This window comes from Schizosaccharomyces cryophilus (assembly GCF_000004155.1).
Source record: "Schizosaccharomyces cryophilus OY26 unplaced genomic scaffold supercont4.2, whole genome shotgun sequence".
Lineage (NCBI taxonomy): Eukaryota > Fungi > Ascomycota > Schizosaccharomycetes > Schizosaccharomycetales > Schizosaccharomycetaceae > Schizosaccharomyces > Schizosaccharomyces cryophilus.
In genome coordinates, this window is record NW_013185625.1 from 901,160 (window position 1) to 926,939 (window position 25,780).

The window sequence follows — 25,780 nt, forward strand, 5'->3', positions numbered from 1 at the left end:
TGCTTTAGTCGCCTTTACTTTGTGAATGCGAACAAAATCCTAATAATTTAATGCTTTCACGATTACATGAAATTGAAATACCAATTTAGCGTCCAATTTTCGCATCCTCAAATAGAGCAACTACATACGAATTTCAAACTTCTTTTCTCCGTTGAGATTGGTCAATTTTGCATACAACATTCCTTTTACTTGAGATTTATTATTATTATTTCCTTGGTGTTTTGTTTACGCGTCAAAAACGCGCGCGCTATGAAATCATATTTGTTCCTCGTGTCTAGGTAACATTGATCAGTCGCCTCGCGCACACGAAAACGCCAAACATTTTAGACAGCGCGCTAAGTAGCGCGACGCGTTGCTTCGTCGTATATAAACTGAACACTCTCAACCTTGTGTCTTGGGCGAATTTTGTTGTAAGCATCATTGTACATACTCTACGCGGCAATTCTAACCGGGAGCTTCGTATTTATTGTCGTTTTCTTTGTTTAGCCCAAGAAAGGCGGGATTGAACTAGAATGGACCCATTTTTGAAGCCTTCTACGCCATCGCGCAAGCAAGCAGATGGGGGAAACCGAGCCGCATTGGTAGAAATTAATGGTCAAGAGGATGCATTGCATGCGAATCTTCCGGTGACGCCTTTGCAAACAGCTCCAGGTAAGGAGAACACAGCCCCAGGATCAGTACCCTCTGCCGTGTTTCGGCCGCATAAGGACATATTTCCATTAGGGGAGCACAAGTCTCCCGTGAGTCTACGAGGAGTACCCAAAGATTATGAAAATGAAGAATCGCACTCTGTCTCTTCAACAAAAAGATCTATCTTTGATCACGAGGCAAATACTGACCAAGATATTGAGACCGAAGAACACTTAACCAAGTTTGCTGAACGCTCTGAACATATTCATGATATCAAAGCATGTGCCGAACACCTTCGATTGCGGCTGCAATTGGCCATGTACAAAGTCAAGGTCAATCAACCTTACTCTCCTCTGCACGATTTGCCCATTATCGCCAAAAACAAGCTACATCATTTACCGAATACTCCATGTATCACCTCCGTTTGGAAGCAAAAAACTATCCCTTTTGACCGTTCACCCTCTCCTCAACTATGTGAAGATAGCTTTTGCACAGTTGACTCGCCCACCAAGTCCACCCCCTCTAATACCAGACATACCCAATTGCACAGTCTCTTTACTCCCCAGTCATCTGGTTTGGATGATCTAGTAGCTGAAAATCAAACTCCTTCTCCTTTGAAAATACATCATCACCCTTTATCGAAAGCATCTTCATCTCACTCGCTTTGGGCTCGCCATGGAAAACTGACAAGAAGCGTGTCCCTTCTTAACAACCCTACACCCAAGCGAATTCGTCCCCGGTCTCTTTCAAAAAGTTATTCTACTCCTTTGAAGGCTTACAAAGGACTGAAAAAGTCCCCAGCAAGCAATTCTTTCACAGGCCCTCCTACACCAATCTCTATCACAAACACACCCGAAAACTCCTCCACATGTACTTCTTACAAGAACCAAAGCCTTTACAACAAGACACCGATACAAACGCATGCCCCAAAAGGACGCTTATCTGATTTTGGGATGTTGAGGTAAATATCTAAAAACTCTATTCCGCCCGTTTCCATTATTCGCCATTTTTTAGAAAATGGCCCCTTGTTTCAGAGTGTTAGTAACCTTTTTTTTTTCGTTATTCCTCTTAACCTATATATACTATTCACACATTGTGTTTCTTTTCCGATGGTATCCCTATTTTAATTTATCTTTTTGGACCTACTATAATACTGTTCACGCTCTTTATTACCTTTCGATTGTACTCGTTCATCCTTAATTTACCCTATTGTTCATGAGCTTCAAAGAATAAAAATTATACTGAACATTTCACTTATTTCCTGTATAGTCTATTTGTAATGAACTCTTATGCACTCCAGTCAAAATTATCCCCTCCGTTGCAAGTCCAATACTTCAAAACACCCCGAACTACTTCTTTTGCTCGCTGCCGATCGGCATTCGTTCGTTTCCACTCCTCATAATTTTTTTTCTCTAAACTAGGATGCTGGACATCTTGCAAGATGCGCATCATAGCCTTTCTGGAAATTATAGTTTGCGAACGATCGGTATCTTTTGCCTTTTTACCGGCTTGAATACCATTATGAATAACTTGAGTTGTATTCAACTGATTCCCGATCCATATTAGAACATTCGTGCTGGTAGCAATACGGATACCTGGATCTACTAATTTCGAGAATGAAAATTTTTTTTTGGTTGCTAATACCTGAAACGGTTGAAACGTGTAATTCCCAGACACTTGATTCAAAAGTCCCATACATCGACCTGAGGGACCAAATGCTCTTTTCATCGACGTATTAACAATTGCGCTTTCAGGAAGGACTAATGACGATAAGTATATTGGTTCAATAAGCAAGCTTGTTTGCGCATTCAAAATGGAAAGGTATTGTTTAGAAGAAATCTTGTCTGAACAGCTTTTGCTCCAACTGAAGGGAGCATCAGCGCGACCAGGTTTCGTTCGTACTATACCCAACTGGCCAAAGTCAGTTCGGCCACGCATGGGTTGGTCTGCTAGTGAAGCCATGTTCCAAGGTTCACTATTTTCTAAGCTGTTTGCTAATAGCTCCATGCTTGCATCACCGCATGGGCATTCTGAAACATATAGATGGAGCTTTAAATTTGGTTTCAAACAGAACTTTTTCTCATTTCTCTTTTCCAAAAGCCATGCTTTACTTGGTTCATCGTTGTAAGATCTGCAATGTTCTAATAGAAGCCTTAAATGAGAAAACATTAGTACCTTCCTTAAATAAATAAAAATCGTACCGGTTAAAGCATCGTAAAGCTAGTACCTCAGCATGGCAATCATGTAAGACACTTCCAAATTGATTTGGTTCAATTTTGGAAATTGGTGTACTGATGTGAATTGTAGTTAGTGCATGATTCTGATATTTCAACAATCTCTGGGTAACGCCGACTCAGAAATCTTTTAAAGGTTTAAATATACCATTTTACACCAGTTCTAAGAAAAATGTCAGTAACGCTCTGATTTCCAGACCCACTTACGATAAGTCAACACAAGTGAATTTTTTTTCTTTCGTATCTTCAAGGACAACTCCAGCTAATGTTGTCCATTCACGAACTCCATTAGCCCTTATAATAGGTTTTCCATGTGCAGGAAGACGATTATAAGCCTCCAAGACACACTGCGCGACCGTGTCTGGCATTTCATCTCCTACTGAGCTTGCAGGAATCCAAAATAAGCTCATTTTGTTTAAATAATAAGATATGTAGTTTACAGTGTACCAAAAATGAGAATTAACTTTAGTAGTTTAGTAGAATTTAGCCTATGCTGTCAAAAATGCCTTGATACTTAGCAGATGAGTATGCAGAGAATTGCAAAGAGAATTTTCGAAATATATAATTGTAAACTTTAAAGAAATTCAAAGGACGATTTTGTTTTCTGTTGACAGGGTTTAGAACACTTCTCTCATGTTGGTGAAACAGATCGACGAAGACACCCTGCCAACCGCCAAAATCATAAAATGTCGCTTTTTGGTCAAGCTACTGCAACAACAGTTTCCTCTGCAACAGGAGATCTAAAATCAGATGTAGAGGTATGTTTAAGGTCAATACGAGATTCAAAGATCACTAATAAACAAAGGTTCCACAACCCCCAGAAGACTCTATATCAGACTTGGCGTTCTCACCTCAGGCTGACTATTTGGCTGCTTCTTCCTGGTAAGTATTATTATTACATTTATGAATTATGTGCTGCATTTATCCTGTTTGCCTGTGAAGAAGAGACTCAGTGATGACAGACAATTATCATCGTACTTATGTGCTGTACTGTATCGTTGTGAAGTCAAAATAAAGAGTTTTTAATGAATTATATTGTAGCCATATATTGTTAAAGAAGATATTTCTCTTTATAATTGTTTACGAAAGCTGTTATGGTGTTTTGTTTGCTCTCACTTACTTCTTCAAATATATTCATGATCTTTTGAACTTAAGATCCATTCTAACACTAAGCAGGGACAATAAAGTCCGCATTTATGAAGTCCAATCGACTGGACAATCTGTTGGAAAAGCCTTATATGATCATCAAGGTCCCGTTTTGAGCGTTCATTGGTCTCGTGATGGAACAAAGCTGGCTTCTGGTAGCACCGATAAGTCAGCAAAGGTTTTCGATATCCAAACTGGCCAGCATCAACAGGTCGCTGCTCATGACGATGCAATTCGATGTGTCCGCTTCGTCGAGAGCGTCGGCAGTCCCCCCATTTTGGCCACAGGTTCCTGGGATAAAACTTTAAAGTATTGGGATCTTCGTCAACCAGCTCCTATTGCTACAGTTAGCCTTCCTGAGCGTGTCTATACTATGGATTCTGTCCATCCTTTGCTTGTCATTGGTACCGCTGAGCGTAATGTATGCGTCGTAAATCTTTCTGAACCCACAAAAATATTTAAAGTTGCAATGAGTCCCTTAAAATTTCAAACTCGAAGTATTGCATGCTTCGCCAAAGGTGATGGTTATGCTATTGGTAGTGTCGAAGGAAGATGTGCCATTCAAAATTTGGACGAGAAATTTCAGAAAGATAACTTTAGTTTCCGATGCCATCGTACTCAAGGAACAGGAACATCTGATGTTTACAGTGTTAACTCTATAGCTTTCCATCCCCAATACGGAACATTTTCCACTGCTGGATCAGATGGTACTTTTAGCTATTGGGATAAAGACAGTCATCAACGCTTAAAGAGCTATCCTAATGTTGGTGGTCCAATTGCTTGCACTACTTTCAACCGTACTGGTGATATCTTTGCTTATGCCGTCAGCTATGACTGGAGCAAGGGTCATTCATTCAATACCCCTCAACATCCTAACAAGATAATGTTACATCCTGTCCCTCCTGAAGAAATGAAGCCCCGCCCTAAAAGGAGGTAATTTTAACGGTTTCTATTAGTTATATATACATCACGTAAATTAAAATTCTGATTTCAAAACTCGGCTTTTATTCTTGACTGACCTCTTAAGGATGCAGTAAGTCATTTCTGACTTTTGGACTTGGAGGCCATAAAAGAAAACAAAAAAAAAATTCTCTTCGACTTTTTGTATACGTACTCTTAATGGTTTCTAAGGGACAGGTCCAGTAGCGGTAATCTAGACACAATACTTACTTAGTAATGCGTCTATGTAAAAGCTGCACAGTTATCTAAACAATTTTTGGCTTTGTAATGTCATCCTTGACGGTTTACAAATACTTATTCATGTTCACTACATTTGGAGTCATACAATTTATGAAGAGGCTTCTTGATTTAATTTTACGACGAGGATATAGTTTAAAATAGATAGCAATTAGTGAGTCATAATTAAATGGTTATTAGCAAGGATAATAAATCTTAAATAACAACTTGTCACGGTTTAGACTCTGTGTCCGTTGAGTTGGATGAAACATCAATGACAGGATCTGTATTTTTAGACCGGAAAACTTCCGAACGTTGAGAGGCTTTTTCAAACCAATCATTAAGGACTGCTTGATCAAGTTCGTAACCGAGTTCAAGATCAGATTTTGTAAAGACAGCACCCAACGCTTGCGATTGATCATGAGCTATCCGTTGTTGAATCTCTTGCTTGGCTCTCAAGTTGTAAAATTCGTGTCTAGCTTGATCATAAGCACTCTGTACATCCATCTTTTTATTTTGAGTTAGCCACATCGTTCGTTGAACAACATTTTCACCTGTGAGCGCTTTTCTAGGCTGATCTAATTGGCTCCAATCACAGTAGAGATGGTCGTTGCCATCATTCTCAGTAATAATCTGAGGTCGTGCCAGTTCCCATGGATGATCTTGATAAAACTTCTTACGAAGTCTATCTTCAGGCCAGTGGATGGATTGCGGGTGGTACATTTCCTTGTTGGCGTTTTTGGATTTTCGAACTTTTGTCGAGTAAAGAGGCGTGATTCGGTTTAAATACTGAGTAGCCGGAGGATACTTAGCAACGGCGCTATACCAACAAGGGGAATCTACCCATGGCTTTTTAACTTGTGCTGCAAAGTTGCGGAGAATGGAGTTTGCCTGATGCTTTGACATATTACGAATAAAAAAGGAGATTATAAAGAGAACTTTAAACTTTATATATGAGAGAAAACAAACCAGTTATACAAAACACAATGTCGACAGCAAGGATCCGTTTTTAAGTAAAAGACATGGAATCAATTTTCGTTAGAGATATTTATATAAAATCGATCAGCTAACACCAATGAATATAAGGGGAACAAAAATAAGTAAAAAAGATATCAAGAAAATGAGTGTCTTCCTTGAAAATTACAGTAGTGGTTTCCTACAAATGAAGTCGATGGGTAGTCAAGTAACGGCGTTACTTAGGTTTGTTTCGAAATAAAACAAAGGTTCAATGGAAAGAAAAGTAGAAGCCTTTTTAACGTCCTGAATTTCTTCTTTTTGTAGGTTGAATTTGACTTAAAGTGATTCTTTCATTCCCAAAAGCGAGACACTTTCCTGCGAAGGGAATTAAAGCAAGTACGGTTGTCGTTTGTCCTGTGTAATGCAAGGAAACGGGAATTCTTTGATGGTAAAAAGGGTTCAATGAGCTAAGAAAAAAGCATCTTTTGAGCATCATTTTTGTGGAATGGAAACTGCAAATCCCATAGCAGTTCATAACCAAATCAACATAAACTGAAGAGACTTACTGCAGTGTCGGACACAATGAAAAGATTTTGAGAACAAGAGAACAATAGCTGAAACCTCAAGTCGTAACTGCTAGCGTTAAGCTCAACATGGAATCTCTGGCAATGATTTTAAGTACTAGCATACCATGTGGAACCGGAAATTCAACTTCTCAAGACTCGGTGAAGCCACACTGAATTCAAGAAACGATATATTCACAGGCGAAATAACTAAAGACTCATTCGAACAGACGGAATTCGAGTGTTTACAAATCGTGAAATTTTGCACCTCAAAAACGAATTTGAATCGACCTATGTAAAGAATTAAAAAAGAATTGAGCTTTTAAATCAATAAAAGAGTCAAATACGTTACTAATTGCTGCTTTTTTGTTGAAAAGGAATATAAACAAAAGAAAAAACAATGTTACCTGTACAGGAAAGCACAGGCCTCTGATGGAGCTATCCTTTCCTAACACCAGAAACCAGAGTCCTTTGAAAAAGTCATTAATCCCTTATTTAATATACTTTTTTTAGGGACGATACTGGGTTAATGACATGAATGAGATAAATTGTCAATTTTTTACGGTGGAATTTGAATGTTCGTGTCATTAATACTCATGAGAAAAAAGCAAAGCGCTTTCGGCGGATCTCGACATTGATTTTCTCCAAATATTAGATTTATACCCCTCTCTTAATTTCATTAGTCGTGTTTTAGCTTCACTAGTCAAATTTCTACTAGAGGAACACACATTTCATAAAACCCCCATTCCTGGGGATAGTGATATACTGGGTTCCTGAAAAAAAAAGAAATGCAAAGTTACCAAACATCCGTACTCTCTGCATGGTTTCGGCATGTACGTTCCCCGCAGGCTGTATCGGTTTCTTGGAGTTACCGCCTAAATAGCAAATATTGGCATAGCGCGCCTTTCCCATTTTTTAATAATGGTATGCATCCCAACTTTTCGATGATAAGAACTTCTGAACCGCTCGTTAGTGGACAACCTACAAAAACTGGATCTTCTGCTTACTTTGAGTTAAGCGGATTAGCTCGATTTCTATCAAAATACCCTTTTTTCCGACAAAAGAATCATCATGATGTATCTGAGCTTGTACAAAAACTGGAAACCTTAAGTAATTTTGTATTAAGCACACCATCTTTAAGGCAATTCTCTAAAGACGAAAAGAAAGAATTTCAACAATGGGTTTATCAGTATATGGCCAGCTTAATATCTGAGTCTTCTGCACTAAGCTTGCAGGCTTATCAAAAGCTGAGCCCTTTGGCCCTGACTTATGTTACTGCTCACTGGGCAAAGATAGCTAGCGAAAGGCACTTACATGAATTCCTTCACACTGTTTTGTTTTTTTTCTGGAGAAATTTTCCGCATCGGAATCAACACATTCAGCTTTCATGTATACGATCTTTAAGAATAATTTCTGGTATCACACAGTGTTATCGGATGTTTTGAAACTACGATACTTTGAGTCTTTGATAGCCTATCATCTACAGCATCCAAACACACCAATGCCAAAAGAGGCTTTATATGCTTTAAAGAAAACTCTTTTTCCAAAACAGCCAGATTCTACAACCATGGTGCCTATTTCCTTTCCCTCCGATTTGCAATTGAAACATGTTTTTGACTTTCTTTCTCATATGGCTGCTTCTACCAAAGAAATCTTTTGGGCGAATCAATTAAGCAGATTATGGATCAACGCTGGCGTGGGTCCATTACCAAAGCACTCTTTTATTTATATTCTTCAATTATATTCGAAACACGGACTTTTGAAAAAGATGCACAACCTACTTAATGCTTGTGGCCATAGTCGGTACCTCTATGATCACCACGTTTTGTCAGCGTTTAACAACTGCTTTGCTAGAACTGTTGATCCACTCGTAATCCACGAGACAGTCAATGCTTGGAGAAGCAAATTTGCCAATCGCTATGAAGTGTACTTGCCTTACATATACAAGTTTTGCATGCATTCTTTTCTAAAAGAGAAAGAATTCCAAAAAGCAATTTTGTTTTTTGGCGAAATACCCCAGAAATATCAAAATGAATCCATTGTCGCTCAATTTTTGAAAGCACTTACTGGTGTCTGCCAATTTAATGAAGTACTATCAATTTTTCACACTTATTACTCTGGTGATACCTTATCGTTATTAAAAAATCAAAAAATATTAAATACTGCTCGCAAACCTTCTCAGTATGTATTTGGTATTCGTCCGAAATCCTTGGATGTTTCTCCTACGGCTAGTACGGCATTGGCAGTAGCCATATGTTATGTGCTGAACGATGCAACGGAAGTTTACAAAATATTAAAAGCCGCTCTTTCATATTCAGAAAAAACGATGCCACTTCACTGTAAATCCTACCATGTTTTATTTAATGGTGTGCTGAAATTGCCATATTCGAGTCATGAATTAGCGCTTCAGTCGTTCTCTTTGCTAAAACTTAGGAGGAAATCTTACATAGAGCAGAAAATTGAGTTTTACAGTGTACTCCTTTCTTATTTTGTTTCTGTTGGGGATTTTCCTCATGCGCTTGAAGTTATACGTATTCTTTCACGAAAAAGAAATGGATTTACTATACACACATGGAATTGGTGGCTCTTATCTTTATTACAATTAAAGCTTTATGATCGAGTAGTTCGTGCTTACTACCAATTTCAACGCTCCAAGGTTCATCCTAATGAACGCACAGTTGAAATTATGTCAATGCTACCCAGCACTTATCAGTCAAAGTTGAAGGAGTCTAGGTTAAAGGGGTAGGGCTCTTTTGTTTTGGGAAAAAGCATTACAGGAAAAAAAGAAATCACCCGACATAACCTCTAGTGAAGCACTTTGTTTTTTAGATGCATAACTATTGAAAAAGTATCATGCACTTAAAACTGTGTGTTTTATGAAAATTGCTTTTTAGAAACTAGGTTTATTTAAAAGTTACGCTGGATTCATCTACGCTCTTTACCTTGTTAACACTTTTTATTTTACGTTTTTGTTATGTACAACTGTTCATTTATGCCATCACCTATCTACTTAATAAAACGGCTTTTCTTGAATCGATCTGGAATTCTTTAACTTACTGTTTGATTCCTGATGTAAAATTATATGACTGACCGTCTTTAGACACCAAAATTGAGCATTTACCACCAAATTTTGTCAAACCGCTGATATTACCAAGCGCTGTTTAGATTATATAAGTATTATATTATAATATCTTTATAATCATACATTTTGGTTTTTTATGAACAATGTTTCCACAGCAAAAGCAATTTCCATGAAAGTAGATGAATATGCAGTAAAGGATGAAAAAGAAATCTCGACCTCAAACGAAGAATATAAGTTTAAGGAAGGTAGCGGCAAAGAATTGTCTGATTTCAAAAATTTGAGCAAAAATCAAAAGACATCGACGTTTGCAGAATCTTTAAAAAAATTTCAATATCCTTTAGAAAGCCCAAGGTTTAAGCACGAAGAAAGTGTGGACGTGGATCGTCTAGGTGCTGATTTCCCTAATGATGAAAAAAATGAATTGCTCGATTCTACCCTACAAGTGAAAAGAAAGCGTGGACAAAGTGCTTTGGAACTAGAATTGGAAAAAGGGTCTTCTATAAAGCGAACAACCAGAAAAACCACAAATAGAATCCAAAAAGGTTCTTTACCTGAAAACCTGCCTGGAGTACCCGACCATATACTTGAAAATCCCTATGCTATCCTAGTAGGTCTAAATCCTGGATTAACTTCTTCTTTGCGAGGTCATGCGTACGCTTCACCGAGCAATTCCTTTTGGAAAATGTTGAACAAGAGCGGTATTTTGGAAGAAGGTGCCGAGTTTACATACGAGAACGATCAAGATCTTCCAGTCCATGGTTTAGGGATAACAAATATTTGTGCTCGACCATCAGCCAGTGGTGCAGACTTAAGCAAGGAAGAATTCCGCGAAGGCGCTTTTATATTGGAAGAAAAAGTTCATCGGTTTCGTCCAAAGGTAGGCCTGTTTATTTCCGGAAAAGGAATATGGGAAGAGATGTACAAAGCTACCACAGGAAATAAGCGACTCCCAAAAGATTTTAGATTCGGTTGGCAGAATGAAACTTTTGGAGGCGCTCGCGTGTTTGTTGCTATTAGCTCCAGTGGACGAGCTGCTGGATACTCCAATGCCCAGAAGCAAGAGCTTTGGAATCTGTTCGCTAAGGAAGTTAATCTCGCTCGCGAGTTTGATCGCCGCAATCAATGAAACATGAGTGTATAAAAGGACCCTTCTGTCTGGATGTACTTATTTTACGAATAGATGAAAAGTTGTTTGTCCTCACAGATTTGTAACGAGTTGTCAAACTCCCTTATCACTTACTCATGATTCCCACTCCTTTCAATTAAGATAATAAGTTGCTTTCTTTAAATAGGCTGGCTAGCTTACTACAGTTTCAGGTTTCCTTTCATCTGCCAGCAGATGATCTTACGAAGCATAACCCAAAAATGATACGCTATAATTTTGGATCTTTTGCATTTTATCTGCCTATTCTTTTTACTATTTATTTTTTTTTATTTATCTTACAATTAATGAGTTTTCTCTTTCGCATACTACATATCGACGTCATTAATATATCATAAATTAGTTCACCTCTATATGAAGGCAGCTATGGCTATGATGGACTTAGCCAAAACCACACTTTTTATTTAATTCTATAGTAAATTATTTAACGAAAGAAGAGCTAAATTTCTGTTTAGCAACAATTGAGCTTTTAGTAATTGGAAATATGAACTCGATTGACGAGACACCTACCAAAGCTGCTTGGGTTTATAGCAGCACTGGACAACCACGGGATGTTCTTAAACTTGATAAGGAGTTTCCCAGTGAAAGAAACAAGCATTTTAAGCCTGATGATGTCCTGGTCGATGTTGTAGCTATGAGCATTAATCCCGTTGATTACAAGCTTATGCAGACTTACCAAATACTGCACAAGTTCATGCACAAATCTCCTGCCATTCCTGGTTTTGATTTTGCTGGAAAGGTTGCTGCCACGGGCCCTGATGTTAGGGGTTTGAAGGTAGGCGACCGTGTTTGGGGAAGACAATCCATGGGCCGCTACAAGGATCAGGGAGGAACTCTCACAACCCAGATTCTTACTGATACCAAATGTTTATACACTCTTCCCGAGTCGATTAGCTTCAATGATGCTGCCGGTTATGGTATAGCCGGTCTCACTGCTTGGGAGGGTTTGGTCGACCACATGAAGATTGAGCCTGGTCAAAAGGTAGTCATTGTCGGCGCTAGTGGTGGTGTAGGTACTTATGCTATCCAACTGGCAAAGGCTCTTGGTGCGGAAGTGACCAGCATCAGCTCAACCACTAATTTGCAATTGTGCAAGTCTTTAGGTGCTACACATGCAGTTGATTACAAGTCAGAAGATGTTGTCGCCAGGTTGGCCGAATTGGGTCCCTATGACCATGTTTTCGATTTAATCAATGACAATGGTCTTTACCGCGCTTCTTCCAAATTTATGAAACAGGGAGGTGCTTTCTATGGTATCGCTGGCGATATTACCATGGGATATCTGGCTAGTGCTTTATCTCGCAAATTTAGACCCAGAATCTTGGGTGGTAGCTCTCATCCTTATCATGATTACCTTTTGCAGGCGGCACCAAAAACTATTAAAGAGTTCTCTGAGTTTGTATTTCAAAATGGAATCAAAACCGTTGTTGACAGCGTTTACAACTTTGATCACGCTGTTGCTGCCTTCGAACGAGTGGCTTCTCACCGAGCTAAGGGAAAGGTTATTGTTAAGATGGATTAAGTGTTTCTTATTTTTATGGATCTGTCAAAGGTTTATGTGCTGATTTCGATAATTCTTTTTACATAGCATGGATTGCAAAATGAGAGGATAGTACCCAATGGATGAAGCTACATGATGATAACAATTTGATGATGTCTTATTTATGAAATAGTTATTTTTTTTTGTATTTTTTTGTTTCAATATAAATGGTGGAAATTTACTCATTGGTTTGTCAAAAAAGTGTATTGAATTCGTGTTCATGTTAGATTCCATTCAAATAACTAAGCAATATATATATATTTATATATCTGGTACTGAGATTTCAAGGAAAGTAGTGATTGTAAGAAATGAATTACATTAAAGGATATCCAGAATTGATGATAATTAACAGTTATGTTTGGGACTGAGAAGCGGAATTAGCGGTGGAAGGAAGGGTGGAAACGCTCGTATTTGCCATTGCCGTAGTAGAAGCGGCAATCTTCTCTTCCAAAGCTCTCAATGCGTCTTCGCGTGCTAACAACTGGCGACGTTTCTCTTCAATTTCACGTTGCACAGACAGTTCAATTGCCCGTAATCTATCTTCTCGCAAAACTTGGTCTTGTTGATTACCTGAATTAACATCACTAAAAGAGGAGGTACTATCCATTGCCAAATGCGAGGCAGACAATTTTTCCGTACGGTATGTCTCGTAGAGCTGATTGTTGGTGATTGATTGCAAGTCCTCCAAATGGGAAGAAAAAATAGCAGAACGCAAAGCTAAGAAGTCTGAATGAGAAGGATTATCGACATCTACAACGCCCCAAGGGTAGGCACGTCCGCGGATTGTGCTTCCATTAATGTCGATTAAACGGTCCGAACTTACAATTGCAAATGGCATTTTGGAGCGCAAACTCTTGCTCAAGGAAACTAACGCTTCATCATCTTCTTCTTCATCATAAGGGAAATTATACACAGGAATATGATAGTATGCAATATCATCAAGGATCATCTGCTTTGTAGCTTTAAGTTCTTCAGCGGTCAAAGAATCCGCCTTTGCAACCACGGGAATCACGTTTACCCGGGGTGCAAGTCGTTTCATCAATTCGATATCTAATTCTCTAAGGCCATGGCCTGTAGGGGAGATAAAATAAATGAGTGCGTGAACGCGCTAATTGTTGTTAGCTTAAATGATGAAGAATGCATTTGTAATGAACAAAATGATTCATTTAAAATAGACATACATCATCACAGAACTTGGCATTTCGCTTGATTCGTGTTTCTTCTTCCAAGACATTGTCGTATTGACTTTCAACGTATTGAAGAATAATATCAAAATTATTTTCATTATCAATAGCTTCATTAAAATGAGGAGTATCCAGAATCGTCAAGCTAATTCTAAATCCATCCTCCAATGTAATATCTACAACTCGTTAATAACAATGTTCACAAAAAGACGCGAATTCAAAAAGCAATGGGTGTTTTCAAAAGCAAAGTAGATGCAAAATATATTTTTAAATGCAGAAAGCTTTCAAAACTAATCCCTTTTCTTATGGAGAGCATCATTTACGCGCTTCCGTCTCTTCATTCATTATGAACTCTCAATCTAAGAGTCGCTTTCGGTTCAAGCCTTACCAGTCTGATATGGAATGACCTCCACTGGAGACATTGAGGCCGCAGACGAAGGATCAAAGTTGGCATTGTCGTTTCTAATCAATGGTTTTTCACATAAAGTGTTCACAAAAGCTGTTCTACCCAAACCAGCGTCTCCAACAACGAGCAAATTAAAGGGAACTCCCTTTTTAGACGTCTTCTTAGCCGTTCTCATTTTCTTACCAAGGATACACGACTATTCTCAAAAACAAGTGTTTGCTAAAGAACGAAACGCGTATGCAACTAAGTGCTGCTTTGCACCTTCAGAAATTAACGATTCCGAGCAAACTTCGTAGATTACATTTAAAGAAGTACATTAGTAAATAAAAAGCTTTTAGTTGGACAAAAGTTAAACAAAGCACTTTTAATTGTTTATTCCAATAACCTTTTATTATATATACAAGTATCTAAACTGTATGTAATTATACAAAACGCAAAGAATACGTAAACGATAAAGGACAGCAAAAAGTAATGCCTTAGAGGATCTTAGCAGGAATAAAAAGACTTGAACGCTAGAAGCTTCTCGTAAACACATTCAATACATTTCTAGTGTTCAGCATTCAATGAAAGACAAATAAAAAACCTGAAAACACAAAACAGGCGATTCAAAAAAAAGATGGAATCATTAAATGATCTATATACCTTTCAACAAGTCAACGAGATATAACAATATTCCAAGATCATTGATTTTTTAGAATTGGAAGCTGCTAAAGCCAGGGTAGCCTCCGGTGCTAAAACCTTGAGAATAGAAGCCACCGCCAGGGAAACCACCAGCACCGAAGCCACCGCCAGGAAAACCACCAGCACCGCTGGCTTGATAAGTACGAAGAATGTCATAGGGGTCCATACCGGCACCTTCCGCACCCATACCGCCCTCTAAGTCAGCACCAGAATCAAAACGACGTCTGCTTTCGGGGTCAGACAAAATACCGTAAGCTTCACCAATTTCTTTAAATTTAGCTTCAGCCTTTTCATCGCCAGCATTCTTATCCGGATGATAGACAAGTGCCATTTTCCGATAAGCCTTTTTAATTTCAGCATCCGTCGCGTTCTTAGACACACCTAAAATTTTATAATGGTCTTTGCGTTGAGATTTCTTCAATTCTAATTGCAAGCGGCGGAGCTCTTGGCGCAATGAGGAATCGCCTGAGTCTAAGTCAATCGCACTTTGAATGTCACGTACGGCATCCTCCCACTGTTCTAAAGCCTCATGAGCTTTAGCACGAGTCTTGAAACCCTTAACGTAGCCGGAGTCAATCTCTAAAGCTTTATTACTATCGTTGAGAGCTTCTTCTGGCTTTTTCAACTTTAAGAGTACCGTGGCACGGTTCATGTACAATTTGGCATTCGTGAATTTATTATCAACGTCAATGTCGAGGGCCTTGGAATATAACTCTTTAGCTTTATCAAGTTTACCTTGCTTAAATGCATCATTTCCTTGAGCCTTGGTATTTTCAAGTGAACGAACACGTTTAAAAAACGTTTTAGCAGAAGCGCAATCAGGATCCAATTTCAAAGCTTCTTGAAAATGCGTAATTGCCTTCGCGTTTTCTCCAGAATAGTAAAGGACTTGACCACGCAATACAAGAGCCTCTACATTTCTAGGGTTCTCACGAAGGAATCCGAGAGCAATCTTCTGCGCTTGACTTAAATCATTTTGACAGATATACACACGGGCTCTCAAGTACGACCATAAGGCTGGAGGCTTAGCAGCACCATCGAGGCGACGATGCAAGCGATCCAAAGCGTTAAGAGCTAGACCACCTTGCTTGTTTTTCAAATAAACCTCAGCTTCATTAAGTACGGATAATCCTTCCATGGCTTGGCGAATTCGAGCATGCGTCTTCGGAACATTACTGTTATACCGATCAGATTGCTTAGCATCACTTAATGCTAATTCAAACTCTCCCATGAGCATGTAAGCAGCTGCTCTGTTTGAATAATAGACACCTTTGGCGGTACCCGTTCCAAGCTCAATAGCAGAAGTGTAAGCCTTGATGGCTTCACTAAAGTTCTTTTTTCGATAATAATCATTTCCCACTGCCTTTTGTTCTTCTGCAATTTGCTCCACAGTTGCTTTATCACTCATTGGTGTCTCAACATGTTTGCTTTCCACATCTGTCATCTTGCTAATAACTCAAGCCACCTAATAATCCTCAATGAACCTCTCTAAGGAATAATTAACTAAAGAAGTACCGCCTTTTTGTATTCGCCAAAGCCGGAGAATTTGGCTAAAGTCTTTGTGGAGCTTACAATTAATTAAGATTGTCAAATTTTCCAATCCTTCGAATAACGATATGCAATGAGCATACAGTAATAAACAAATCTCTCAAACAGAATTATCAGGTCTTCAAATAGAATACATTTCTACCAGATCATCTTTAATGTTTCTAGAATTAGAAATTCTATAAGAAGCTGTCAGTTTTCTGGTTAGTGTGTTCCTTACAAGGTCTCCTAAGAAATTAAACTATCATTTACTCAGGGCTTTCTTGCATCTTTAACTTCAAACTCACTAACTAAATAAAAACCAATTAAACTTCGTTAACATCTCAGGTTATGGCTTTCCTATTCATTAATTTAGAAAAGTAAGAGGGTTACTTGGGTTACTCACTTGATTCCGGAAAGCGAGGCTTTGTAAGCTCTTCATGCTGAATTGAAGCGAGACCTGAAGAAATAATCCGAGACAGAACATCTTCGTTCTTTGGCAAAACACCTTCCGACACATCTGTTTGTAATTGTGTAATATACTTATTATAACGATCTGCTTCATCCTCCAATATCGAATGGAGACGCAAAGCTTTTAAAGACTGCAATGCTAAGTTGATGTCTTCCTTTGCAATGAGCCTTCGAACCACGCCCTCCATTTCAGAAAGAGCATCCTCCAATCCAAAAGGATTTTTTAATATTTCCTTAAACGTTGCCACAGGGTCCTTTTCGCTAACATGCAGGACTAATGTTTTATCTTCTTGTTCTTCAATACCGGCATTTAATAGCTCATCAATTTCTTGCTCAGAAATAGGGGCGCCGCTGTCCAGTGCTGTTTCCTGCGAAGCATACTTGGGCTCCAAAGGCTGTATAATAGACAATTTTTCAGAAACCGTGTCTAAATCCTTAGAGCACTTATCAAGCATATTATCTGGAGGACTAGTATACCGAACAACATACTCCGGTGGAGAGGGCAATTGTTTATTTGGAGACTCAGCGTAATGAGAAATCGCCTGCAAAAGTCGATGAGGTACAGCACTATATGTGTTTTCGGGTTCGAATTTTGGTTGAAAAGGGCACTCGGGGGAATCTAAATCCATATTATCAACATAATGATTTATAGCTTCGTCTAACTGATGCTTTTCATCAGGGTTAGACACTTCTTCGAGGTCTGGAAATTGATATGGTCGTACATCTTCTGCGAAGGGCAGTTGAACATCTACGAGGTAGTGTTTTTTTGATTCAACAAAAGGCATAAGTACAAGTAGAGTAGGAGCACCTTTTTCTTTCGAAACAAACCTTGCTAATGCATATCTGTGTTCACGTTCTAAAGATTGCACAAGAGAGGAAAATTTTTGTTTATTTCCCTCATCTCCTCTAGGAATAATTATATTTGAATCACTAATGGTATAGTAGAACGGAAGACTTGCTTTAGGTATAAATCCCAGAATTTCATAGCCTGCTTTTGTTTCCAACGCCAAAATGTCTTCATCAGAACGACTTATAGGTACAATTGTACGCCCATAGCTATAGCCACTTTCCAAATCTTTTCTATCCACTTCAAAAGCCTCAGTTGTTTGTGAATCTCGAACAACATAAGAACGAACTGTGGATACGGCATTCGATTCCCACGGTTTTTCCTGCGAAGATGAGAATTGCTCTTGATTTTCCTCTTCTTTAGGTTGCTTCAAACTCGCATTAAAGGCACTTGAGGTAGGAGGTTTTGTTAAACGAGTCCTCGGATAACGTTCAACATGCATACTTACAGAATTTTCGTTGTCCCCTTCACTGCCAATGGTTAATGATCCTTTAAATACAGCAATAGGTCGAACCCGATGCATACAGGGTCCTCCTAGGATTCTTTCCGCTTCTTGGAAAGTAAGGACTGTTCCTTTACAGCTATCGACAAAATGCTTTAACTGCGACTCGTTCTCTTTCTTCTCCGGGTCTTTGGAATGTTCGAAAGTTTGTGTTCCTGGATCATCGAAATCAACTCCTAACAAGCTTAAGTGAACTTCGTGCTGCACCATTTGCTCTGCTATTCCTGAAGAATCGCTAAAGTCGATGGTCCCTCGGGCGCCAGTAAGGACGATCATGTTTTTCCTCCATTTATTTTTTTTGCAAAATCGAGCGATAATATCAAAAGAGACAACGATCGCAGATATCAAATCGCCTTGCATTGTTCTATTGGGCACGAGTCTTCTCTTTGCAGACTGCAGTTTTGTAAATAGCGCCCTGACTATAGTTAGTTTGGTAGCTCAAAGAGAGGGATAGAAAGAATTTAGAAAACATACGTTTGAATTGGATACAGAACATTTATATTCCAGTAAGCTTCCTGCTCCGCTAAGTCATTCTTTGTTTCTAAAATTAGACATTAGATTTCATTCAGCCATCTTGAGTAAGAAATCCTTTACCATCACATTTATATGTCACGATTCCAATTACGTCGGTTTTTTTGTTTAGAAGAAGCTAATCCAAGTTAGTTTTTGAGTGTCAACATGACCACTTGCCTTGCGCGAGATTTGGTCCTGAAAATACGACAAAGCCCATTCTAAGTCCGTTTGTTGTCTGCCATGGTGGCAGTCACCCATGTCAGCACCCAAATCAATGACAAAAACTGTACATTCCTTGTCGCTCATAAACTTGGTGCTGTAAGTGCAGAATTGGGATTGATGGACGATGTCTTCCTGAGAAATAAGATTATGAAATAAGCAATCTACAACAACATAAGGATTAATTATCAAAAGGAAATGGTATAAAAACCTTTTAAGCAGTGAAGATAATGTTTAGTGTCATTCATGCAGAAAACGAATTCTTGGACTCTGAGCTGGTAATTCACTCCTAACCAGGAAGAATCTTTGTCTCTATAGAAAAGAAACAACTTTCCATTATTTTTATTTTTTGGTTTGTAGAATTCTGCCTTCTAAGTGTTAGCTTTTACACCATCGTCTCTTTTGTTTATTTCATTCTTTTATTTCGTTCGCAGCAACATCAAGCTCTATTGATTGTTAAGGTAATGGATTTCATTCGTGAATAATGAATGAAATCCTTGGAACGGTTTATGAGATACAAGTACTAAGCGCTCTGAACACTGGTGAAACATCTGAAGGGTTGAATCCAAATACTTACTTTACTATTATAAACTTCTAATGTATCTACGTCTGTAATGATTCAACCTACAATCCTAATCATTATGAACAATCAAACGATACCTTGCTATACACTACTAGAACCAACATTACTGAAAGATTACAAATATCTCTTATAACAAGCCAAGCATTTGGAGTAAACAAAAAGAAAAGAAAAGAAAACAATACATGCTGAAGAAGGTTCGTCATTAATGCTTTCTTTCATTTTATAGTAGGAGATCACCTTGGTCTGGAAATACTCACCACCATAATTTCATGCAAAGTAAATTATGGGAATAGCAAGTAATAGGAAAATAGATTTTGATTTTTCCCTTTTCGTGGATATTTAAGGTATTAAGTGGTGTATTCGTGTACAACGTTCTAAATAAAAAATGGTGCGCTTAACTCCACGTATAGTTGCTATTTTTCTCATCGAAAAGACTAGCTCTGGATCAAATTTTGTCTTTCAATGGCCGTCGCAACCTCAAGTCCATTTTCAAGACTCTCCCAGGTCCCCTGAAGATGTAAGCGTAGCCATGGATATACTGAAACTTGAAGATGAAGAAGTTCAAGAATTTGATGGCGCCGCAGATGAAAGTCATGTACTGGGATACGAAAAAGGATTTTTAGCAAACATGCTATCTCCACGTCCAGAATTGTGTAATCAAAAGTTTGAGATGTGGGTGGATGGCCTTACATTTTTAGGTTGCCCTGTTCATATTGGTCCTTCTGGTGAATGGGTAAAGCGTAAGAATCCTCCTAAAAATGTAGAGGTTTCTTCTTTGGTAGATCCGTTTGGAATAAAGGAAGATTCGACCAGCGCTGCTTCGGCAAACTTATCTGAGTTGAAAATTAATCAATCCAAGCCAACCTCATCTATGTCTCTTTTTCACGTCGTGTTCGTGTTAAACGTCCCTACCGCTTCTATTTATCGACCTACAATAAACACTATGTATGAATCTATTGTGGTTAAATTGGTCACAGGTCTAAAATATGAACAAGCTAAACGTAATTATGTGGAAAATGAATGCAAGCATATACGAAAAATGAATGAGAGGTATACTAATCAGAGGATCCCTTTCGACGATTTCTGTCGGGAGATTCCCTTGCATTCGAACCTTGCATCAATTTTAGTGACTACTTATGAAGCTCTAATACACCTGCACACTGCATATTTAGAGATCAATCATTCTATCAATATAACTCTGCTTTGGCCCATGACTGTCTCCGTTTCAAGTTTGGATAAATTAGAGTTGCAAGAACGTTCTCCTACGATTCTTGCATCTCAAACTATTTTCAATGAGGAAGAACCCTCTTTGATAGAGCCATCTGTAGCCCCCTACTGGTCTTTGCTTTTGCTACAAGATCTTGAATCTATTATGAAACGTCTTCCGCTTTCGCGCAACTCCTTGCTAGCTTCATTCATCACGGAAGCAAGACCTACTTCTACGTAAGATATTTAAATAGATATCTATTTTCATAATCTAACTATTTAGGTTTACTGATATTGCGAATTCTTTAGGTATTTCTTTATCGGAATGCTTTCTTTTAGCTAAGCATCTCATACATTGGAGAAAAGCTATAGCTATACCTCCACTTCTAATACGGAATACGTATGTTACTTCTCCGACAGCCGATCTTTCCAAACTTGAATCAGATGCCCGCCTCTTTGCACGAACGTTCCCAAGTCTCCCTTCCCTTCCTACATTTTTGGCTATTCTCTCTTTTAAACCGCGCCCATTTGTTTCTATCATACCTTCCAAAGATCATGAATCTACTTACTTGGAAATGTTAGCTTGGTTATGCCGGCGTAATTGGGTTTACGAACAGAATAGCTATATATATGTGTGCGTGACCCCAGAAATCAAGGAAAAAGTCAAAGAAGCCATCGAATCGCAAAGTTCAGAGGATCAAGATCCACAGCTACTTGAACAATTAAGGCAGGATGATGGGAGGGAATCCCTTATTATAGATCCTCATTCAGCATCTTTACTTGAACAAAAATGGGTCCAGGCTATAGCATACGAGAAAGGCCCCGAGCTGGCCTCACTGTTTCTTTCTGTTGTCAAGTATTTTAACGGAAGATACGCCCTTCAAACGATTTGGATTTCCGAAGGCTTACCTCGTAAATCCATGCGAAACGTATTAAACGAATATCAACATTATCTTGTTCGTTGGTATTCTTGGTAATTATAATGTATAGTTTTGCATATGTTCTGATTAATTAATTTAGTGTATATATTAAGAATGCTATTATTAAAAAAATAACTTAGTCGCTAGCTTTATAAATATTAGAATAATAATCAATAGATCCTAGAAATTTCCTTCAACGATATGCTAAAAGTCCCACATTTTCATCAAGAAGTTCTAAATCTTCCTTGTAAAACCATCTGGGCATTAAATATGTTCGAAACGGAATCAATAAAAGAATGACTATTGGAAATCCAATTGATGCTTTGTCAATTTGTGTAATTGCAAATGTCGCTCCAAAACCCAGAAGTTGAAGACAAGTATACAACCAAACTGCTCTACGCGATCGACAATGGTTCAAAACATGACCTTGTGATAGAACTTTTCGATCCCCAAACATCCAAAACAAATTCCTTGTTATATTATTACTTTCGATAGCAGAGAATCCCATAACCTACACAGTTAGTTTATAATTAAAGAAAAGCTAAAGCAATAAAAATACATACCCAGAATAAACCTGCCAAAACGCATTGAGGAATTTGATGTAAAACTATCAAAAGCGGTCCTGTCATAGTTCCCACTGTCATTAGTCCCTGGAGAAAGTTGCTTACTCTTTGCTCAATGACTCGGTCAATCACTACTTTTATTTTGCAGTCTTGCTTTTCTTCATCATCTTCTTCAATTTTTGTTACACAGAGGGTTGCTGTATGCATTGGCGCTTGGGGGATAAGGCCATTTGGAGCAGGTATACCGAGTATTCCACTAACACCAGTTGTAATTCCCAACAATAAAAAGTCCCAATGGAAACCGGAAGGTTTCTTTAAAGGAAACGAAGGATCCTGCGCCATTAATGACTTCATGAAGCGTTAGTAAAAATCAACCTTAAATCCTTACCGAAACATTATGATCAAAATAAAATAATATGGTCAGAATAATGGCAAAGGGAATAGCTAAGAAAACATCGCCTACGGAAATTTTCCAGAATTTTATAAACCAACTTCGTTTTTGGGTAGGGAAAAAAGCCTTCGACGTCGGCAGCTTCGATAAGTCTATTTGACGCATTTTTCCTATGTGTTGAAAGCCACTAAAGAAAATGATTGAAGCTACCAAGCCATAGTCAAGTAAGAAAACTCGGACTCTATGGTTGAAAAGAGATGAATTTCCGATATTATTACAAAGCCAACCAATAATTAGAAACAATAAGGCAATGGTTATTGCAAGAAAAGTATTGGTTAAGCCATATTGAAGCTGATCAATTAAAACTTGTACACCCTTTTCCAAATAAATAAATGCAACATATAAACCAAAAACTTCGCAACTAAATTTCGTACTTCAGGAAGTTAGTCGCAAAAACTTAGTTATTATAATACATACATGTGTTTGACAAAGTGCACGCCGTTCGTGAGAGCAATAATGCAATGAAAAACCATAGACCATAAGCAGATCCAACAGAGAAAAGGAAAATAAGGAGTATCTCTGTCATGAATAATGTTATAAATAGTGTAATTAAATACAGTAATCGGACCGGTTACACCAACAATGCATAAAGGCTGTGAAGATAAAAGGGAGAAAACAACTGAGCCAAGAACACTTGCTAGCAAAACCTCATTGACACCAAAACTATTATCTGTTTTCGCAAACATGTCTAGAGCAAATGCTAATTCGGGCAGTAGACTAACTATTAGCAATTGTTGACAAGAGAAGCTTTAACCGAATGAAAAAATACTTGTGCTATAGAATATATCCTGGAATCCATACTTTGCAAAATAAATATTTAAGCTTGCTGGCAAAATTCGATAGTGCCAAGCATCTCGCCAATCTGACTTATAATAGGGGACACGCTGACGGATATCATCATAGATTGATTGTCCAAGCATAAATTTAGGCTTTTTAAATTTTTTTCGACACCTTGTTGATTCCATTCTATTTCAGAATTAGATAAATTTGCCAAAAACTTAGTGTCTCCATATAGCTCTTACACAAGTAGAGTAACGGAACGTTACCTGGTTTTTGACGAAATTTTTGTGAAGTTGCATCGATGGCAGAATGAAGAATCGCCAGGTCATTCACATGTTGCTTTCATTTATATTTTTCCTATTCTTCAACTTTAAGAACAAAATAGAACCCTCTTTTTATGAGCATTCTCGAAGATGGTGAGATGAGAGGTCATACTAGGCAATAAAGAAAAGTATTGCTAACAAAGTGATACAACACATGTTTTCAAGTTTAGATACTATAGTAAATGGAATTGAATTTACGTCTTTGCATATATATTTTAAGAGACGCAACTAATAGGGCTCTGATGTCCAAGATTTACCCAGCATTAAAAAGTAATGCTTATACCAAAATACATATTATTTATTAAATCCTCAATGATAGTAGTACCAAAAATCCTTTTTGTTTTTCAAAAACCTTACACAGAAGGACAAAACGAAATACCATTATCCATGTACCCAAGTTTTTCCCTTTAGTTCTCTTTGTTTTTCATCTTTTGATTACTTTTAAGGCCCTTGGATTTTCTCTTTTTGTTTCGAAAATCATCGCCGGTACCTAAGCGACCACTGGCTATAAGTCTTTTTTCTTTTTGCTTTTGTCTACGCTCACCAAAACCACGATCAACCATTTCCAAAGAGGCTTGACGCTTAGCATCAGTCACCTCCTTCATACGCTCCAGAACCTTATTCTCAGATGCATGTTCATATTCGGTCATCATAGATCCCACACGATCTTCAATGGCATGAACCAATTCGACATCATGTTCTGTGACAACGGAAATTGCTTGACCAGCTCTTCCAGCACGAGCAGTACGACCAACTCTATGAATGTAATCATCAGGATCACGAGGAAGATCAAAATTAATAATTAATTGCACGGATGGAATATCCAAACCTCGACTAGCGACGTCTGTGGCCACCAAAATACGAGCAGCCTCAGCACGAAAACGGCCTAAAGAGTTAATACGTTCTCGTTGTGCCATTTCAGAATGTAATTCGGTACTTCGAAATTCCAATAAACGAAGCATTGAATAAATAAGCTCAGCAGTATGCGTGCGATTGACAAAAATAATGGCAGATTTTTCAGCATTTTCGGGAATCGAAAGTAAGTGTACCAAATAAGCCTCGCGGACGTGTGAGGCAACAAAAACATAATTTTGCTGCAAGGTGGAAGGAACCGAAATCTTATCGGATTCTACTTCATAAAGCCAAAGAGGAGGCTTATTACCTTTTGTTGGCTTTTCCTTTAATTGCCGAATTGCGTCTGTGACAGTGGCTGTAAATAGCAGAGTTTGTCGATTTTCTGAGGGTGGAAGAATTGAAAAACAGTCGTTCAAATCGTCCGCAAACGTTGAAGAAAGCAGTCGATCAGCTTCATCCATAACAAGAAACTTGACTTTTTGCAAGCCAGCTGTGGTTTCAGGTCCGTTGCTTCGAATTAAATCAGCTAAACGGCCAGGAGTAGCAACCACGACATGAGGTCTCCGTGATAATGCAATTGCCTGAGCTACCATATCCATTCCACCGACAATCAGCGTATGTTTCAAATTCATGTTAGAGCCAAGCGCAGCGAACTGTTCGTCAATTTGGATAGCCAGTTCCCTAATGCAAGGTTAGTAAGTAAGGTAAGGTTAAAGAGTTAAAGTTAGAGAAATCAGTACCTTGTAGGGGTTAAGACAACAGCATAAATTCCTAGTGGGTCTCTAGACCAGCTCTCGAGGATTGGAAGAGCGAATGCAGCTGTTTTACCGGAACCAGTTTTAGCACCGCCTATGCAATCATGGCCTAAATATCATCTTAGCAAACTAGTACAGAATAGAAAGCAAAATCAAACAGGAGAAGTCGTTTACCTTTTAAAATCTGAGGAATTACTCCCTTCTGGACATCTGTAGGTTTGTAGATAGCTAAAGCCTGTAATGTGTCAATTAGCCAAGGAGATACTCCCAGATCAGCAAATGAAACATCCTGGTTTACAGACATGTCAAGTTCACTCAAGTCTAGTAATTTACAATGCCAAACTGGTGGATTCTGTCAAAATATCTGCTTTTGTTATTCAACGCGAAATTTCAGTTTTCACCATGAATAGCATCGTTCAGCATCGGTATACTCGTTAATGAATATTAACGTAGGTTATTATTTTACTCGTCTTAGGAGCTGGTTTGTTTACTTTTTAAATAAAATGA

General features: G+C 38.3%; 13 protein-coding genes across 13 annotated transcripts; 6 read left to right on the forward strand and 7 right to left on the reverse strand.

Moving 5' to 3' along the window:
- Nucleotides 1-378: 378 nt before the first annotated feature.
- Nucleotides 379-2,895, forward strand: SPOG_01949 (negative regulator-MBF). The gene has a single exon (XM_013167053.1). It carries the CDS (start codon nt 513-515, stop codon nt 1,593-1,595), a length of 1,083 nt encoding a protein of 360 aa, XP_013022507.1. The 5' UTR covers nt 379-512; the 3' UTR covers nt 1,596-2,895.
- Nucleotides 1,808-3,523, reverse strand: SPOG_01950 (tRNA specific adenosine deaminase). Its single transcript, XM_013167054.1, has 4 exons — nt 3,072-3,523; nt 3,013-3,027; nt 2,832-2,921; nt 1,808-2,782 (listed from the first exon to the last, which is right to left on the reverse strand). The coding sequence occupies exons 1-4, from the start codon at nt 3,272-3,274 to the stop codon at nt 1,918-1,920; spliced, it is 1,173 nt and encodes a 390-aa protein (XP_013022508.1). The 5' UTR covers nt 3,275-3,523; the 3' UTR covers nt 1,808-1,917.
- On the forward strand, nt 3,518-5,520 carry SPOG_01951 (RNA export factor Rae1). Its single transcript, XM_013167055.1, has 3 exons — nt 3,518-3,622; nt 3,670-3,746; nt 4,041-5,520. Exons 1-3 carry the CDS (start codon nt 3,551-3,553, stop codon nt 4,945-4,947), a joined length of 1,056 nt encoding a protein of 351 aa, XP_013022509.1. The 5' UTR covers nt 3,518-3,550; the 3' UTR covers nt 4,948-5,520.
- On the reverse strand, nt 5,296-7,106 carry SPOG_01952 (ribosomal protein subunit Rsm25). The gene has a single exon (XM_013167056.1). It carries the CDS (start codon nt 6,090-6,092, stop codon nt 5,418-5,420), a length of 675 nt encoding a protein of 224 aa, XP_013022510.1. The 5' UTR covers nt 6,093-7,106; the 3' UTR covers nt 5,296-5,417.
- A 388-nt stretch (nt 7,107-7,494) lies between these two features.
- SPOG_01953 (uncharacterized protein) lies at nt 7,495-9,452 on the forward strand (the record flags this gene model as incomplete). Its single annotated transcript, XM_013167057.1, has 2 exons — nt 7,495-8,095; nt 8,134-9,452. 2 exons carry the CDS (start codon nt 7,495-7,497, stop codon nt 9,450-9,452), a joined length of 1,920 nt encoding a protein of 639 aa, XP_013022511.1.
- Nucleotides 9,453-9,924: 472 nt separating this feature from the next.
- On the forward strand, nt 9,925-10,914 carry SPOG_01954 (uracil DNA N-glycosylase Thp1; the record flags this gene model as incomplete). The annotated part of the gene is made up of 1 exon (XM_013167058.1): nt 9,925-10,914. One exon carries the CDS (start codon nt 9,925-9,927, stop codon nt 10,912-10,914), a length of 990 nt encoding a protein of 329 aa, XP_013022512.1.
- A 520-nt stretch (nt 10,915-11,434) lies between these two features.
- Nucleotides 11,435-12,577, forward strand: SPOG_01955 (peptidase; the record flags this gene model as incomplete). The annotated part of the gene is made up of 2 exons (XM_013167059.1): nt 11,435-12,451; nt 12,539-12,577. The coding sequence occupies 2 exons, from the start codon at nt 11,435-11,437 to the stop codon at nt 12,575-12,577; spliced, it is 1,056 nt and encodes a 351-aa protein (XP_013022513.1).
- Nucleotides 12,578-12,673: 96 nt separating this feature from the next.
- On the reverse strand, nt 12,674-14,300 carry SPOG_01956 (septin Spn3). Its single transcript, XM_013167060.1, has 3 exons — nt 14,063-14,300; nt 13,672-13,850; nt 12,674-13,598 (listed from the first exon to the last, which is right to left on the reverse strand). The coding sequence occupies exons 1-3, from the start codon at nt 14,253-14,255 to the stop codon at nt 12,843-12,845; spliced, it is 1,128 nt and encodes a 375-aa protein (XP_013022514.1). The 5' UTR covers nt 14,256-14,300; the 3' UTR covers nt 12,674-12,842.
- A 142-nt stretch (nt 14,301-14,442) lies between these two features.
- On the reverse strand, nt 14,443-16,400 carry SPOG_01957 (DNAJ/TPR domain-containing protein DNAJC7 family protein). The gene has a single exon (XM_013167061.1). The coding sequence runs from the start codon at nt 16,203-16,205 to the stop codon at nt 14,772-14,774; it is 1,434 nt and encodes a 477-aa protein (XP_013022515.1). The 5' UTR covers nt 16,206-16,400; the 3' UTR covers nt 14,443-14,771.
- On the reverse strand, nt 16,358-19,137 carry SPOG_01958 (Ku domain-containing protein Pku80). Its single transcript, XM_013167062.1, has 4 exons — nt 18,796-19,137; nt 18,700-18,754; nt 18,580-18,646; nt 16,358-18,520 (listed from the first exon to the last, which is right to left on the reverse strand). Exons 1-4 carry the CDS (start codon nt 18,922-18,924, stop codon nt 16,684-16,686), a joined length of 2,088 nt encoding a protein of 695 aa, XP_013022516.1. The 5' UTR covers nt 18,925-19,137; the 3' UTR covers nt 16,358-16,683.
- Nucleotides 18,703-21,745, forward strand: SPOG_01959 (uncharacterized protein). The gene is made up of 2 exons (XM_013167063.1): nt 18,703-20,863; nt 20,910-21,745. Exons 1-2 carry the CDS (start codon nt 19,806-19,808, stop codon nt 21,601-21,603), a joined length of 1,752 nt encoding a protein of 583 aa, XP_013022517.1. The 5' UTR covers nt 18,703-19,805; the 3' UTR covers nt 21,604-21,745.
- Nucleotides 21,627-23,563, reverse strand: SPOG_01960 (HC03 family inorganic anion exchanger). The gene is made up of 5 exons (XM_013167064.1): nt 23,362-23,563; nt 22,978-23,277; nt 22,498-22,933; nt 22,110-22,457; nt 21,627-22,057 (listed from the first exon to the last, which is right to left on the reverse strand). The coding sequence occupies exons 1-5, from the start codon at nt 23,523-23,525 to the stop codon at nt 21,740-21,742; spliced, it is 1,566 nt and encodes a 521-aa protein (XP_013022518.1). The 5' UTR covers nt 23,526-23,563; the 3' UTR covers nt 21,627-21,739.
- A 346-nt stretch (nt 23,564-23,909) lies between these two features.
- SPOG_01961 (ATP-dependent RNA helicase Dbp8) lies at nt 23,910-25,665 on the reverse strand. The gene is made up of 3 exons (XM_013167065.1): nt 25,448-25,665; nt 25,259-25,382; nt 23,910-25,199 (listed from the first exon to the last, which is right to left on the reverse strand). The coding sequence occupies exons 1-3, from the start codon at nt 25,575-25,577 to the stop codon at nt 24,071-24,073; spliced, it is 1,383 nt and encodes a 460-aa protein (XP_013022519.1). The 5' UTR covers nt 25,578-25,665; the 3' UTR covers nt 23,910-24,070.
- Nucleotides 25,666-25,780: the final 115 nt, after the last annotated feature.

Excerpts from the sequence above, each read along its gene's own strand:
- SPOG_01949 (XM_013167053.1), top strand. The coding sequence starts at position 513 with ATGGACCCATTTTTGAAGCCTTCTACGCCATCGCGCAAGCAAGCAGAT.
- SPOG_01950 (XM_013167054.1), bottom strand. The coding sequence starts at position 3,274 with ATGAGCTTATTTTGGATTCCTGCAAGCTCAGTAGGAGATGAAATGCCA. Across the intron at positions 2,783-2,831 it reads GCTTTACGATGCTTTAACCG|GCTTCTATTAGAACATTGCA; the intron begins GTACGATTTTTA and ends TTCTCATTTAAG.
- SPOG_01951 (XM_013167055.1), top strand. The coding sequence starts at position 3,551 with ATGTCGCTTTTTGGTCAAGCTACTGCAACAACAGTTTCCTCTGCAACA. Across the intron at positions 3,623-3,669 it reads ATCTAAAATCAGATGTAGAG|GTTCCACAACCCCCAGAAGA; the intron begins GTATGTTTAAGG and ends TAATAAACAAAG. Across the intron at positions 3,747-4,040 it reads TATTTGGCTGCTTCTTCCTG|GGACAATAAAGTCCGCATTT; the intron begins GTAAGTATTATT and ends AACACTAAGCAG.
- SPOG_01952 (XM_013167056.1), bottom strand. The coding sequence starts at position 6,092 with ATGTCAAAGCATCAGGCAAACTCCATTCTCCGCAACTTTGCAGCACAA.
- SPOG_01956 (XM_013167060.1), bottom strand. The coding sequence starts at position 14,255 with ATGAGAACGGCTAAGAAGACGTCTAAAAAGGGAGTTCCCTTTAATTTG. Across the intron at positions 13,851-14,062 it reads GGTCATTCCATATCAGACTG|ATATTACATTGGAGGATGGA; the intron begins GTAAGGCTTGAA and ends AACGAGTTGTAG. Across the intron at positions 13,599-13,671 it reads ATGCCAAGTTCTGTGATGAT|CGCGTTCACGCACTCATTTA; the intron begins GTATGTCTATTT and ends AACAACAATTAG.
- SPOG_01957 (XM_013167061.1), bottom strand. The coding sequence starts at position 16,205 with ATGACAGATGTGGAAAGCAAACATGTTGAGACACCAATGAGTGATAAA.
- SPOG_01958 (XM_013167062.1), bottom strand. The coding sequence starts at position 18,924 with ATGAGCGACAAGGAATGTACAGTTTTTGTCATTGATTTGGGTGCTGAC. Across the intron at positions 18,755-18,795 it reads AGGACCAAATCTCGCGCAAG|CTTCTTCTAAACAAAAAAAC; the intron begins GCAAGTGGTCAT and ends AACTTGGATTAG. Across the intron at positions 18,521-18,579 it reads GTTCTGTATCCAATTCAAAC|GGCGCTATTTACAAAACTGC; the intron begins GTATGTTTTCTA and ends AACTATAGTCAG.
- SPOG_01959 (XM_013167063.1), top strand. The coding sequence starts at position 19,806 with ATGGTGCGCTTAACTCCACGTATAGTTGCTATTTTTCTCATCGAAAAG. Across the intron at positions 20,864-20,909 it reads GAAGCAAGACCTACTTCTAC|GTTTACTGATATTGCGAATT; the intron begins GTAAGATATTTA and ends CTAACTATTTAG.
- SPOG_01960 (XM_013167064.1), bottom strand. The coding sequence starts at position 23,525 with ATGGAATCAACAAGGTGTCGAAAAAAATTTAAAAAGCCTAAATTTATG. Across the intron at positions 23,278-23,361 it reads TTAAATATTTATTTTGCAAA|TCTACTGCCCGAATTAGCAT; the intron begins GTATGGATTCCA and ends GCTAATAGTTAG. Across the intron at positions 22,934-22,977 it reads GTGCACTTTGTCAAACACAT|TACGAAATTTAGTTGCGAAG; the intron begins GTATGTATTATA and ends AACTTCCTGAAG.
- SPOG_01961 (XM_013167065.1), bottom strand. The coding sequence starts at position 25,577 with ATGTCTGTAAACCAGGATGTTTCATTTGCTGATCTGGGAGTATCTCCT. Across the intron at positions 25,383-25,447 it reads AATTCCTCAGATTTTAAAAG|GCCATGATTGCATAGGCGGT; the intron begins GTAAACGACTTC and ends GATGATATTTAG. Across the intron at positions 25,200-25,258 it reads GTTGTCTTAACCCCTACAAG|GGAACTGGCTATCCAAATTG; the intron begins GTACTGATTTCT and ends ACCTTGCATTAG.